General features: G+C 46.9%; 1 protein-coding gene across 4 annotated transcripts in view; it reads left to right on the top strand.

Moving 5' to 3' along the window:
- Positions 1-14,684, top strand: part of HPN (hepsin) — a 55,125-nt gene that overhangs the window by 28,512 nt on the left and 11,929 nt on the right. For all 4 annotated transcript variants that reach the window (XM_075606170.1, XM_075606172.1, XM_075606171.1 and 1 more), the window contains exon 7: positions 1,464-1,586. In XM_075606170.1, coding sequence (XP_075462285.1) covers positions 1,464-1,586 — 123 coding nt within the window. The remainder of the gene's footprint in view (positions 1-1,463; positions 1,587-14,684) is intronic.

Here is a 14,684-nt window from a genome sequence, read left to right as displayed (position 1 = left end):
CAAGATAGTCCCATGATGCCACTCTCTGTGAGACCTCTGATTTCACCATGTGTCTTAGGCTACAGCCCCAGTCCTCACTGCTGCACGCGCACCTGGCGGTCTGGCGGCGCATGTACAGACTACATCCGCGATCAGCGGTCTGTAGGGGAGCGATGGGATGTGTGTGGGGCAGGGTCATGATGGGGGCGCGGCCACGGCAGGGCATATCTGCCCTTCCATTGGCTGCCTGCCGAGCATTTGACCGTGACGCGGCATGGGAAGACAACATTCTTGTCTTCCCTGCCAGCGTACGCATCACAGTGCTTTGCGCGCCTACACACACACACACATTGCCACTAGTGCCTGCCTACCGCAGCAAATGCTGCAGAAGCCACTGTGGACCTGGCCTAATGCTCACTCCCAGCATGGTCTTCCGGAGAGTCACATCACCACACCACACCACACCGCTGTCTTATCTCATAGGCGCCTCTACCTTCCTTTCCCACTGTCCCATAGCAGCTCTGCTATTAACTTAATGTGTGACCATGCTTTCTCTGAGGCAAATTGAATCGTCTGGGTACATACAGTACAGCAGAAAAGCAGGATCAATGGATCCTTTTAGTTTGTCTTCTCTTATTCAGACGTCAGAAGTACTTGGAGCCACCGTTTACTTAATATTCCCTCACAAGGAAAAAAAGACAGCATCGCTCAAGATAAAATTATTATTTTAATAGCAATATTGCAAACCCAAACCTGAATCTTGCTCTGGATGTAATGACGTTCCCAGCTAGGAATGACATTTTGGCTGGAAATATAGTAATGGCCAACTAAAATAACTCATGTTCTTTTTGTACCTGAGATATTCCAATTGACTTTTAAATCCTGTACAATCCAGGAGGCTGATCGCCTCCAGTGTGTAAAGCACTAGCTTTGGCATTTTTTTCATATTTTCTTTTTGTTTGCACTGGGAATAAAGATGTGGGAACCATGCAATATTTTATCTTATTTAGTTGCAAAAAAAAAAAAAAGCTGCAAGTCAATGTGCATTGCAATTTAATTTAGTATGCGTATGTATGTATATCTTTATTTATACAGCGCCATTTATGTACACAGCACTTCACACACATAATGGGAATAAGCGCTTCAGACATGGCAGTAGCAATAGGAAAAAGAGTCCCTGCCCTGAAGAGCTTACAATCTAAAGGGCCAGTGCATCTGAGATATATAGTTTATTTGTGAGATTCCCTAGATTTGCTGATTGCTGAGACTAGAAGTAGGACACATACACTTACGGTCTGGCGATATTTCGCTGAAAGCTTACTAATTTGGCTACAATATTAGCCCTTTGAGGCTTGGTGAAAACCTTCGCAGGGAATCGCATTTTGGAAATGAAACGGTTAAAATGTTGTGGCTGCGTGTTGAGCAGTTTCACGCAGGCCTCTAACTGGGACTGGTATTCATCCTCTGTGTGCTCCTGTCCTTAGGTCCTTAACTCACTCTGAGCTCCGCGTGGAGACCGCTGGAACAAATGGCACATTGGGGTATTACTGTGTGCAACAGTCTCAAATAAGCAGTGCTAAACGTCTGTTAGATATACTGTCGGTCTGGTAAGTCCCTGTGTGCCCTGACCTGTGAGTATGAGCTCCCTGTGCGCACTGACCTGTGAGTATGAGCTCCCTGTGCGCACTGACATGATTTACAGCTTCCTGAATACATGATTTAGAAACTTTACTTTCACTGTGTTGTTTGTTCTGTGACTGGAGGCTCCCTGTGCGTTCTAACTTTGTAAATCCCAGCTCCCTGTGTTTTCTACCTTTGTAAAACCCAGCTCCCTGTGCGTTCTAACTTTGTAAATCCCAGCTCCCTGTGTGTTCTACCTTTGTAAATCCCAGCTCCCTGTGCGTTCTACCTTTGTAAGTCCCAGCTCCCTGTGTGTTCTACCTTTGTAAATCCCAGCTCCCTGTGCGTTCTACCTTTGTAAGTCCCAGCTCCCTGTGCGTTATATCTTTGTAAATCCCAGCTCCTTGTGTGTTCTACCTTTGTAAATCCCAGCTCCCTGTGTGTTCTACCTTTGTAAATCCCAGCTCCCTGTGCGTTCTAACTTTGTAAGTCCCAGCTCCCTGTGTGTTCTACCTTTGTAAATCCCAGCTCCCTGTGCGTTCTACCTTTGTAAGTCCCAGCTCCCTGTGTTCTACCTTTGTAAATCCCAGCTCCCTGTGTGTTCTACCTTTTTAAATCCCAGCTCCCTGTGCGTTCTACCTTTGTAAATCCCAGCTCCTGTGCGTTCTACCTTTGTATATCCCAGCTCCTGTGCGTTCTACCTTTGTAAATCCCAGCTCCCTGTGCGTTCTACCTTTGTAAATCCCAGCTCCTGTGCGTTCTACCTTTGTAAATACCAGCTCCCTGTGCATTTTACCTTTGTAAATCCCAGCTCCTGTGCGTTCTACCTTTGTATATCCCAGCTCCCTGTGTGTTCTACCTTTGTAAATCCCAGCTCCCTGTGCGTTCTACCTTTGTAAATCCCAGCTCCCTGTGCGTTCTACCTTTGTAAATCCCAGCTCCCTGTGCGTTCTACCTTTGTAAATCCCAGCTCCAGTGTGTTCTACCTTTGTAAATCCCAGCTCCCTGTGCGTTCTACCTTTGTGAATCCAAGCTCCTGTGCGTTCTACCTTTGTAAATCCCAGCTCCGTGTGCGTTCTACCTTTGTAAATCCCAGCTCCCTGTGCTTTCTACCTTTGTAAATCCCAGCTCCTGTGTGTTCTACTTTTGTAAATGCCATCTCCTGTGCATTCTACCTTTGTAAATCCCAGATCCCTCTGCGTTCTACCTTTGTAAATCCCAGCTCCCTGTGTGTTCTACCTTTGTAAATCCCAGCTCCATGTGTGTTCTACCTTTGTAAATCCCAGCTCCTGTGCGTTCTACCTTTGTAAACCCCAGCTCCTGTGCATTCTACCTTTAAAAAATCCCAGCTTCCTGTGCGTTCTACCTTTGTAAATCCCAGCTCCCTGTGCGTTCTACCTTTGTAAATCCCAGCTCCCTGTGTGTTCTACCTTTGTAAATCCCAGCTCCCTGTGTGTTCTACCTTTGTAAATCCCAGCTCCCTGTGTGTTCTACCTTTGTAAATCCCAGCTCCATGTGTGTTCTACCTTTTTAAATCCCAGCTCCATGTGTGTTCTACCTTTGTAAATCCCAGCTCCTGTGCGTTCTACCTTTGTAAATCCCAGCTCCCTGTGTGTTCTACCTTTGTAAATCCCAGCTCCATGTGTGTTCTACCTTTGTAAATCCCAGCTCCATGTGTGTTCTACCTTTGTAAATCCCAGCTCCTGTGTGTTCTACCTTTGTAAATCCCAGCTCCTGTGCGTTCTACCTTTGTAAATTCCAGCTCCCTGTGCGTTCTACCTTTGTAAATCCTAGCTCCTGTTTGTTCTACCTTTGTAAATCCCAGCTCCTGTGCGTTCTACCTTTGTAAATCCCAGCTCCCTGTGCGTTCTACTTTTGTAAATCCCAGCTCCCTGTGCGTTCTACCTTTGTAAATCCCAGCTCCTGTGTGTTCTACCTTTGTAAATCCCAGCTCCTGTGCGTTCTACCTTTGTAAATTCCAGCTCCCTGTGCGTTCTACCTTTGTAAATCCTAGCTCCTGTTTGTTCTACCTTTGTAAATCCCAGCTCCTGTGCGTTCTACCTTTGTATATCCCAGCTCCTGTGCGTTCTACCTTTGTAAATCCCAGCTCCCTGTGCGTTCTACCTTTGTAAATCCCAGCTCCTGTGCGTTCTACCTTTGTAAATACCAGCTCCCTGTGCATTTTACCTTTGTAAATCCCAGCTCCTGTGCGTTCTACCTTTGTATATCCCAGCTCCCTGTGTGTTCTACCTTTGTAAATCCCAGCTCCCTGTGCGTTCTACCTTTGTAAATCCCAGCTCCCTGTGCGTTCTACCTTTGTAAATCCCAGCTCCCTGTGCGTTCTACCTTTGTAAATCCCAGCTCCAGTGTGTTCTACCTTTGTAAATCCCAGCTCCCTGTGCGTTCTACCTTTGTGAATCCAAGCTCCTGTGCGTTCTACCTTTGTAAATCCCAGCTCCCTGTGCGTTCTACCTTTGTAAATCCCAGCTCCCTGTGCTTTCTACCTTTGTAAATCCCAGCTCCTGTGTGTTCTACTTTTGTAAATGCCATCTCCTGTGCATTCTACCTTTGTAAATCCCAGATCCCTCTGCGTTCTACCTTTGTAAATCCCAGCTCCCTGTGTGTTCTACCTTTGTAAATCCCAGCTCCATGTGTGTTCTACCTTTGTAAATCCCAGCTCCTGTGCGTTCTACCTTTGTAAACCCCAGCTCCTGTGCATTCTACCTTTAAAAAATCCCAGCTTCCTGTGCGTTCTACCTTTGTAAATCCCAGCTCCCTGTGCGTTCTACCTTTGTAAATCCCAGCTCCCTGTGTGTTCTACCTTTGTAAATCCCAGCTCCCTGTGTGTTCTACCTTTGTAAATCCCAGCTCCCTGTGTGTTCTACCTTTGTAAATCCCAGCTCCATGTGTGTTCTACCTTTTTAAATCCCAGCTCCATGTGTGTTCTACCTTTGTAAATCCCAGCTCCTGTGCGTTCTACCTTTGTAAATCCCAGCTCCCTGTGTGTTCTACCTTTGTAAATCCCAGCTCCATGTGTGTTCTACCTTTGTAAATCCCAGCTCCATGTGTGTTCTACCTTTGTAAATCCCAGCTCCTGTGTGTTCTACCTTTGTAAATCCCAGCTCCTGTGCGTTCTACCTTTGTAAATTCCAGCTCCCTGTGCGTTCTACCTTTGTAAATCCTAGCTCCTGTTTGTTCTACCTTTGTAAATCCCAGCTCCTGTGCGTTCTACCTTTGTAAATCCCAGCTCCCTGTGCGTTCTACTTTTGTAAATCCCAGCTCCCTGTGCGTTCTACCTTTGTAAATCCCAGCTCCTGTGTGTTCTACCTTTGTAAATCCCAGCTCCTGTGCGTTCTACCTTTGTAAATCCCAGGTCCCTGTGCGTTCTACCTTTGTAAATCCCAGCTCCCTGTGCGTTCTACCTTTGTAAATCCCAGCTCCCTGTGTGTTCTACCTTTGTAAATCCCAGCTCCATGTGTTTTCTACCTTTGTAAATCCCAGCTCCTGTGTGTTCTACCTTTGTAAATCCCAGCTCCTGTGCGTTCTACCTTTGTAAATCCCAGATCCCTGTGCGTTCTACCTTTGTAAATCCCAGCTCCTGTGTGTTCTACCTTTGTAAATCCCAGCTCCCTGTGCGTTCTACCTTTGTAAATCCCAGCTCCCTGTGCGTTCTACCTTTGTAAATCCCAGCTCCCGGTGCGTTCTACCTTTGTAAATCCCAGCTCCTGTGCGTTCTACCTTTGTAAATCCCAGCTCCCTGTGCGTTCTACCTTTGTAAATCCCAGCTCCCTGTGCGTTCTACCTTTGTAAATCCCAGCTCCTGTGTGTTCTACCTTTGTAAATCCCAGCTCCTGTGTGTTCTACCTTTGTAAATCCCAGCTCCCTGTGTGTTCTACCTTTGTAAATCCCAGCTCCCTGTGCGTTCTACCTTTGTAAATCCCAGCTCCCTGTGCGTTCTACCTTTGTAAATCCCAGCTCCATGTGTGCTCTACGTTTGTAAATCCCAGTTCCCTGTGTGTTCTACCTTTGTAAATCCCAGCTCCCTGTGCGTTCCACCTTTGTAAATCCCAGCTCCCTGTGCGTTCTACCTTTGTAAATCCCAGCTCCCTGTGCGTTCTACCTTTGTAAATCCCAACTCCCTGAGCGTTCTACCTTTGTAATTCCCAGCTCCCTGTGCGTTCTGCCTTTGTAAATCCCATCTCTTGTGTGTTCTACCTTTGTATATCCCAGCTCCCTGTGTGTTCTACCTTTGTAAATCCCAGCTCCCTGTGCGTTCTACCTTTGTAAATCCCAGCTCATTGTGCGTTCTACCTTTGTAAATCCCAGCTCCCTGTGTGTTCTTCCTTTGTAAATCCCAGCTCCCTGTGCGTTCTACCTTTGTAAATCCCAGCTCCCTGTGCGTTCTACCTTTGTAAATCCCAGCTCATTGTGCGTTCTACCTTTGTAAATCCCAGCTCCCTGTGCGTTCTTCCTTTGTAAATCCCAGCTCCCTGTGCGTTCTACCTTTGTAAATCCCAGCTCCCTGTGCGTTCTACCTTTGTAAATCCCAGCTCCTGTGCGTTCTACCTTTGTAAATCCCAGCTCCTGTGCGTTCTACCTTTGTAAATCCCAGCTCCTGTGCGTTCTACCTTTGTAACCAGCTCCCTGTGTGTTCTACCTTTGTAAATCCCAGCTCCCTGTGTGTTCTACCTTTGTAAATCCCAGCTCCCTGTGTGTTCTACCTTTGTAAATCCCAGCTCCTGTGCGTTCTACCTTTGTAAATCCCAGCTCCCTGTGTGTTCTACCTTTGTAAATCCCAGATCCTGTGCGTTCTACCTTTGTAAATCTCAGCTCCTGTGTTTTCTACCTTTGTAAATCCCAGCTCCCTGTGCGTTCTACCTTTGTAAATCCCAGCTCCTATGTGTTCTACCTTTGTAAATCCCAGCTCCTCTGTGTTCTACCTTTGTAAATCCCAGCTCCTGTGCGTTCTACCTTTGTAAATCCCAGCTCCCTGTGCGTTCTACCTTTGTAAATCCCAGCTCCTGTGTGTTCTACCTTTGTAAATCCCAGCTCCAGTGCGTTCTACCTTTGTAAATCCCAGCTCCCTGTGCATTCTACCTTTGTAAATCCCAGCTCCCTGTGCGTTCTACCTTTGTAAATCCCAGCTCCCTGTGCGTTCTACCTTTGTAAATCCCAGCTCCTGTGTGTTCTACCTTTGTAAATCCCAGCTCCCTGTGTGTTCTACCTTTGTAAATCCCAGCTCCTGTGCGTTCTACCTTTGTAAATCCCAGCTCCCTGTGCGTTCTACCTTTGTAAATCCCAGCTCCCTGTGCGTTCTACCTTTGTAAATCCCAGATCCCTGTGTGTTCTACCTTTGTAAATCCCAGCTCCATGTGTGTTCTACCTTTGTAAATCCCAGCTCCTGTGTGTTCTACCTTTGTAAATCCCAGCTCCTGTGTGTTTTACCTTTGTAAATCCCAGCTCCCTGTGCGTTCTACCTTTGTAAATCCCAGCTCCTGTGCGTTCTACCTTTGTAAATCCCAGCTCCCTGTGCGTTCTACCTTTGTAAATCCCAGCTCCTGTGTGTTCTACCTTTGTAAATCCCAGCTCCCTGTGCGTTCTACCTTTGTAAATCCCAGCTCCCTGTGCGTTCTACCTTTGTAAATCCCAGCTCCCTGTGTGTTCTACCTTTGTAAATCCAAGCTCCTGTGCGTTCTACCTTTGTAAATCCCAGCTCCCTGTCCGTTCTACCTTTGTAAATCCCAGCTCCCTGTGCGTTCTACCTTTGTAAATCCTAGCTCCTGTGTGTTCTACCTTTGTAAATCCCAGCTCCTGTGTGTTCTACCTTTGTAAATCCCAGCTCCCTGTGTGTTCTACCTTTGTAAATCCCAGCTCCCTGTGCATTCTACCTTTGTAAATCCCAGCTCCAGTGCGTTCTACCTTTGTAAATCCCAGCTCTCTGTGCGTTCTACCTTTGTAAATCCCAGCTCCCTGTGCGTTCTACCTTTGTAAATCTCAGCTCCCTGTGCGTTCTACCTTTGTAAATCCCAGCTCCTGTGTGTTCTACCTTTGTAAATTCCAGCTCCCTGTGTGTTCTACCTTTGTAAATCCCAGCTCCTGTGCGTTCTACCTTTGTAAATCCCAGCTCCCTGTGCGTTCTACCTTTGTAAATCCCAGCTCCCTGTGCGTTCTACCTTTGTAAATCCCAGATCCCTGTGTGTTCTACCTTTGTAAATCCAAGCTCCATGTGTGTTCTACCTTTGTAAATCCCAGCTCCTGTGTGTTCTACCTTTGTAAATCCCAGCTCCTGTGTGTTTTACCTTTGTAAATCCCAGCTCCCTGTGCGTTCTACCTTTGTAAATCCCAGCTCCTGTGCGTTCTACCTTTATAAATCCCAGCTCCCTGTGCGTTCTACCTTTGTAAATCCCAGCTCCTGTGTGTTCTACCTTTGTAAATCCCAGCTCCCTGTGCGTTCTACCTTTGTAAATCCCAGCTCCCTGTGCGTTCTACCTTTGTAAATCCCAGCTCCCTGTGCGTTCTACCTTTGTAAATCCAAGCTCCTGTGCGTTCTACCTTTGTAAATCCTAGCTCCCTGTGCGTTCTACCTTTGTAAATCCCAGCTCCCTGTGCGTTCTACCTTTGTAAATCCCAGCTCCTGTGTGTTCTACCTTTGTAAATACCAGCTCCTGTGTGTTCTACCTTTGTAAATCCCAGCTCCCTGTGTGTTCTACCTTTGTAAATCCCAGCTCCCTGTGCGTTCTACCTTTGTAAATCCCAGCTCCCTGTGCGTTCTACCTTTGTAAATCCTAGCTCCCTGTGCGTTCTACCTTTGTAAATCCCAGCTCCCTGTGCGTTCTACCTTTGTAAATCCCAGCTCCTGTGCGTTCTACCTTTGTAAATCCCAGCTCCTGTGCGTTCTACCTTTGTAAATCCCAGCTCCCTGTGTGTTCTACCTTTGTAAATCCCAGCTCCCTGTGCGTTCTACCTTTGTAAATCCCAGCTCCCTCTGCGTTCTACCTTTGTAAATCCCAGCTCCTGTTCGTTCTACCTTTTTAAATCCAAGCTCCTGTGCGTTCTACCTTTGTAAATCCCAGCTCCTGTGCGTTCTAACTTTGTAAATCCCAGCTCCCTGTGCATTCTACCTTTGTAAATCCCAGCTCACTGTGTGTTCTACCTTTGTAAATCCCAGCTCCCTGTGTGTTCTACCTTTGTAAATCCCAGCTCCCTGTGTGTTCTACCTTTGTAAATCCCAGCTCCTGTGCGTTCTACCTTTGTAAATCTCAGCTCCTGTGTTTTCTACCTTTGTAAATCCCAGCTCCCTGGGCGCTCTACCTTTGTAAATCCCAGCTCCCTGTGCGTTCTACCTTTGTAAATCCCAGCTCCTGTGTGTTCTACCTTTGTAAATCCCAGCTCCCTGTGTGTTCAACCTTTGTAAATCCCAGCTACCTGTGCGTTCTACCTTTGTAAATCCCAGCTCCCTGTGCGTTCTACCTTTGTAAATCCCAGCTCCTGTGCGTTCTACCTTTGTAAATCCCAGCTCCCTGTGTGTTCTACCTTTGTAAATCCCTTCTCCTGTGCGTTCTACCTTTGTAAATCCTAGCTCCCTGTGTGTTCTACCTTTGTAAATCCCAGGTCCCTGTGCGTTCTACCTTTGTAAATCCCAGCTCCCTGTGCGTTCTACCTTTGTAAATCCCAGCTCCTGTGTGTTCTTATTTTGTAAATCCCAGCTCCTTGTGTGTTCTACCTTTGTAAATCCCAGCTCCCTGTGCGTTCTACATTTGTAAATCCCAGCTCCCTGTGCGTTCTACCTTTGTAAATCCCAGCTCCCTGTGCGTTCTACCTTTGTAAATCCCAGCTCCCTGTGCGTTCTACCTTTTTAAATCCCAGCTCCTGTGCGTTCTACCTTTGTAAATCCCAGCTCCTGTGCGTTCTACCTTTGTAAATCCCAGCTCCCTGTGCGTTCTACCTTTGTAAATCCCAGCTCCTGTGTGTTCTACCTTTGTAAATCCCAGCTCCAGTGCGTTCTACCTTTGTAAATCCCAGCTCCCTGTGCGTTCTACCTTTGTAAATCCCAGCTCCCTGTGCGTTCTACCTTTGTAAATCCCAGCTCCCTGTGCGTTCTACCTTTGTAAATCCCAGCTCCTGTGTGTTCTACCTTTGTAAATCCCAGCTCCCTGTGTGTTCTACCTTTGTAAATCCCAGCTCCTGTGCGTTCTACCTTTGTAAATCCCAGCTCCCTGTGCGTTCTACCTTTGTAAATCCCAGCTCCCTGTGCGTTCTACCTTTGTAAATCCCAGATCCCTGTGTGTTCTACCTTTGTAAATCCCAGCTCCATGTGTGTTCTACCTTTGTAAATCCCAGCTCCTTTGTGTTCTACCTTTGTAAATCCCAGCTCCTGTGTGTTTTACCTTTGTAAATCCCAGCTCCCTGTGCGTTCTACCTTTGTAAATCCCAGATCCCTGTGTGTTCTACCTTTGTAAATCCCAGCTCCATGTGTGTTCTACCTTTGTAAATCCCAGCTCCTGTGTGTTCTACCTTTGTAAATCCCAGCTCCTGTGTGTTTTACCTTTGTAAATCCCAGCTCCCTGTGCGTTCTACCTTTGTAAATCCCAGCTCCTGTGCGTTCTACCTTTGTAAATCCCAGCTCCCTGTGCGTTCTACCTTTGTAAATCCCAGCTCCTGTGTGTTCTACCTTTGTAAATCCCAGCTCCCCGTGCGTTCTACCTTTGTAAATCCCAGCTCCCTGTGCGTTCTACCTTTGTAAATCCCAGCTCCCTGTGTGTTCTACCTTTGTAAATCCAAGCTCCTGTGCGTTCTACCTTTGTAAATCCCAGCTCCCTGTCCGTTCTACCTTTGTAAATCCCAGCTCCCTGTGCGTTCTACCTTTGTAAATCCTAGCTCCTGTGTGTTCTACCTTTGTAAATCCCAGCTCCTGTGTGTTCTACCTTTGTAAATCCCAGCTCCCTGTGTGTTCTACCTTTGTAAATCCCAGCTCCCTGTGCATTCTACCTTTGTAAATCCCAGCTCCAGTGCGTTCTACCTTTGTAAATCCCAGCTCTCTGTGCGTTCTACCTTTGTAAATCCCAGCTCCCTGTGCGTTCTACCTTTGTAAATCTCAGCTCCCTGTGCGTTCTACCTTTGTAAATCCCAGCTCCTGTGTGTTCTACCTTTGTAAATCCCAGCTCCCTGTGTGTTCTACCTTTGTAAATCCCAGCTCCTGTGCGTTCTACCTTTGTAAATCCCAGCTCCCTGTGCGTTCTACCTTTGTAAATCCCAGCTCCCTGTGCGTTCTACCTTTGTAAATCCCAGATCCCTGTGTGTTCTACCTTTGTAAATCCAAGCTCCATGTGTGTTCTACCTTTGTAAATCCCAGCTCCTGTGTGTTCTACCTTTGTAAATCCCAGCTCCTGTGTGTTTTACCTTTGTAAATCCCAGCTCCCTGTGCGTTCTACCTTTGTAAATCCCAGCTCCTGTGCGTTCTACCTTTATAAATCCCAGCTCCCTGTGCGTTCTACCTTTGTAAATCCCAGCTCCTGTGTGTTCTACCTTTGTAAATCCCAGCTCCCTGTGCGTTCTACCTTTTGTAAATCCCAGCTCCCTGTGCGTTCTACCTTTGTAAATCCCAGCTCCCTGTGCGTTCTACCTTTGTAAATCCAAGCTCCTGTGCGTTCTACCTTTGTAAATCCTAGCTCCCTGTGCGTTCTACCTTTGTAAATCCCAGCTCCCTGTGTGTTCTACCTTTGTAAATCCCAGCTCCCTGTGTGTTCTACCTTTGTAAATCCCAGCTCCCTGTGCGTTCTACCTTTGTAAATCCCAGCTCCCTGTGCGTTCTACCTTTGTAAATCCTAGCTCCCTGTGCGTTCTACCTTTGTAAATCCCAACTCCCTGTGCGTTCTGCCTTTGTAAATCCCAGCTCCCTGTGCATTCTGCCTTTGTAAATCCCATCTCTTGTGTGTTCTACCTTTGTAAATCACAGCTCCCTGTGTGTTCTACCTTTGTAAATCCCAGCTCCCTGTGCGTTCTACCTTTGTAAATTCCAGCTCCTGTGTGTTCTACCTTTGTAAATCCAAGCTCCATGTGCATTCTACCTTTGTAAATCCCAGCTCATTGTGCGTTCTACCTTTGTAAATCTCAGCTCCCTGTGTGTTCTTCCTTTGTAAATTCCAGCTCCCTGTGCGTTCTACCTTTGTAAATCCCAGCTCCCTGTGCGTTCTACCTTTGTAAATCCCAGCTCCGGTGCGTTCTACCTTTGTAAATCCCAGCTCCTGTGCGTTCTACCTTTGTAAATCCCAGCTCCTGTGCGTTCTACCTTTGTAAATCCCAGCTCCCTGTGCGTTCTACCTTTGTAAATCCCAGCTCCCTGTGCGTTCTACCTTTGTAAATCCCAGCTCCCTGTGCGTTCTACCTTTGTAAATCCCAGCTCCTGTTCGTTCTACCTTTTTAAATCCAAGCTCCTGTGCGTTCTACCTTTGTAAATCCCAGCTCCTGTGCGTTCTAACTTTGGAAATCCCAGCTCCCTGTGCATTCTACCTTTGTAAATCCCAGCTCACTGTGTGTTCTACCTTTGTAAATCCCAGCTCCCTGTGTGTTCTACCTTTGTAAATCCCAGCTCCCTGTGTGTTCTACCTTTGTAAATCCCAGCTCCTGTGCGTTCTACCTTTGTAAATCTCAGCTCCTGTGTTTTCTACCTTTGTAAATCCCAGCTCCCTGGGCGCTCTACCTTTGTAAATCCCAGCTCCCTGTGCGTTCTACCTTTGTAAATCCCAGCTCCTGTGTGTTCTACCTTTGTAAATCCCAGCTCCCTGTGTGTTCAACCTTTGTAAATCCCAGCTACCTGTGCGTTCTACCTTTGTAAATCCCAGCTCCCTGTGCGTTCTACCTTTGTAAATCCCAGCTCCTGTGCGTTCTACCTTTGTAAATCCCAGCTCCTTGTGTGTTCTACCTTTGTAAATCCCTTCTCCTGTGCGTTCTACCTTTGTAAATCCTAGCTCCCTGTGTGTTCTACCTTTGTAAATCCCAGGTCCCTGTGCGTTCTACCTTTGTAAATCCCAGCTCCCTGTGCGTTCTACCTTTGTAAATCCCAGCTCCTGTGTGTTCTTATTTTGTAAATCCCAGCTCCTTGTGTGTTCTACCTTTGTAAATCCCAGCTCCCTGTGCGTTCTACATTTGTAAATCCCAGCTCCCTGTGCGTTCTACCTTTGTAAATCCCAGCTCCCTGTGCGTTCTACCTTTGTAAATCCCAGCTCCCTGTGCGTTCTACCTTTTTAAATCCCAGCTCCTGTGCGTTCTACCTTTGTAAATCCCAGCTCCTGTGCGTTCTACCTTTGTAAATCCCAGCTCCCTGTGCGTTCTACCTTTGTAAATCCCAGCTCCTGTGTGTTCTACCTTTGTAAATCCCAGCTCCAGTGCGTTCTACCTTTGTAAATCCCAGCTCCCTGTGCGTTCTACCTTTGTAAATCCCAGCTCCCTGTGCGTTCTACCTTTGTAAATCCCAGCTCCCTGTGCGTTCTACCTTTGTAAATCCCAGCTCCTGTGTGTTCTACCTTTGTAAATCCCAGCTCCCTGTGTGTTCTACCTTTGTAAATCCCAGCTCCTGTGCGTTCTACCTTTGTAAATCCCAGCTCCCTGTGCGTTCTACCTTTGTAAATCCCAGCTCCCTGTGCGTTCTACCTTTGTAAATCCCAGATCCCTGTGTGTTCTACCTTTGTAAATCCCAGCTCCATGTGTGTTCTACCTTTGTAAATCCCAGCTCCTTTGTGTTCTACCTTTGTAAATCCCAGCTCCTGTGTGTTTTACCTTTGTAAATCCCAGCTCCCTGTGCGTTCTACCTTTGTAAATCCCAGCTCCTGTGCGTTCTACCTTTGTAAATCCCAGCTCCCTGTGCGTTCTACCTTTGTAAATCCCAGCTCCTGTGTGTTCTACCTTTGTAAATCCCAGCTCCCTGTGCGTTCTACCTTTGTAAATCCCAGCTCCCTGTGCGTTCTACCTTTGTAAATCCCAGCTCCCTGTGTGTTCTACCTTTGTAAATCCAAGCTCCTGTGCGTTCTACCTTTGTAAATCCCAGCTCCCTGTCCGTTCTACCTTTGTAAATCCCAGCTCCCTGTGCGTTCTACCTTTGTAAATCCTAGCTCCTGTGTGTTCTACCTTTGTAAATCCCAGCTCCTGTGTGTTCTACCTTTGTAAATCCCAGCTCCCTGTGTGTTCTACCTTTGTAAATCCCAGCTCCCTGTGCATTCTACCTTTGTAAATCCCAGCTCCATTGCGTTCTACCTTTGTAAATCCCAGCTCTCTGTGCGTTCTACCTTTGTAAATCCCAGCTCCCTGTGCGTTCTACCTTTGTAAATCTCAGCTCCCTGTGCGTTCTACCTTTGTAAATCCCAGCTCCTGTGTGTTCTACCTTTGTAAATCCCAGCTCCCTGTGTGTTCTACCTTTGTAAATCCCAACTCCTGTGCGTTCTATCTTTGTAAATCCCAGCTCCCTGTGCGTTCTACCTTTGTAAATCCCAGCTCCCTGTGCGTTCTACCTTTGTAAATCCCAGATCCCTGTGTGTTCTACCTTTGTAAATCCAAGCTCCATGTGTGTTCTACCTTTGTAAATCCCAGCTCCTGTGTGTTCTACCTTTGTAAATCCCAGCTCCTGTGTGTTTTACCTTTGTAAATCCCAGCTCCCTGTGCGTTCTACCTTTGTAAATCCCAGCTCCTGTGCGTTCTACCTTTGTAAATCCCAGCTCCCTGTGCGTTCTACCTTTGTAAATCCCAGCTCCCTGTGTGTTCTACCTTTGTAAATCCAAGCTCCTGTGCGTTCTACCTTTGTAAATCCCAGCTCCCTGTCCGTTCTACCTTTGTAAATCCCAGCTCCCTGTGCGTTCTACCTTTGTAAATCCTAGCTCCTGTGTGTTCTACCTTTGTAAATCCCAGCTCCTGTGTGTTCTACCTTTGTAAATTCCAGCTCCCTGTGTGTTCTACCTTTGTAAATCCCAGCTCCCTGTGCATTCTACCTTTGTAAATCCCAGCTCCAGTGCGTTCTACCTTTGTAAATCCCAGCTCTCTGTGCGTTCTACCTTTGTAAATCCCAGCTCCCTGTGCGTTCTACCTTTGTAAATCCC

Source organism: Ascaphus truei, chromosome 6 (genome assembly GCF_040206685.1).
Source record: "Ascaphus truei isolate aAscTru1 chromosome 6, aAscTru1.hap1, whole genome shotgun sequence".
In the NCBI taxonomy this organism is placed as follows: domain Eukaryota; kingdom Metazoa; phylum Chordata; class Amphibia; order Anura; family Ascaphidae; genus Ascaphus; species Ascaphus truei.
The sequence above is the reverse complement of the archived record's forward strand: the minus strand, read 5'-3'. Positions and strand labels throughout refer to the sequence as shown.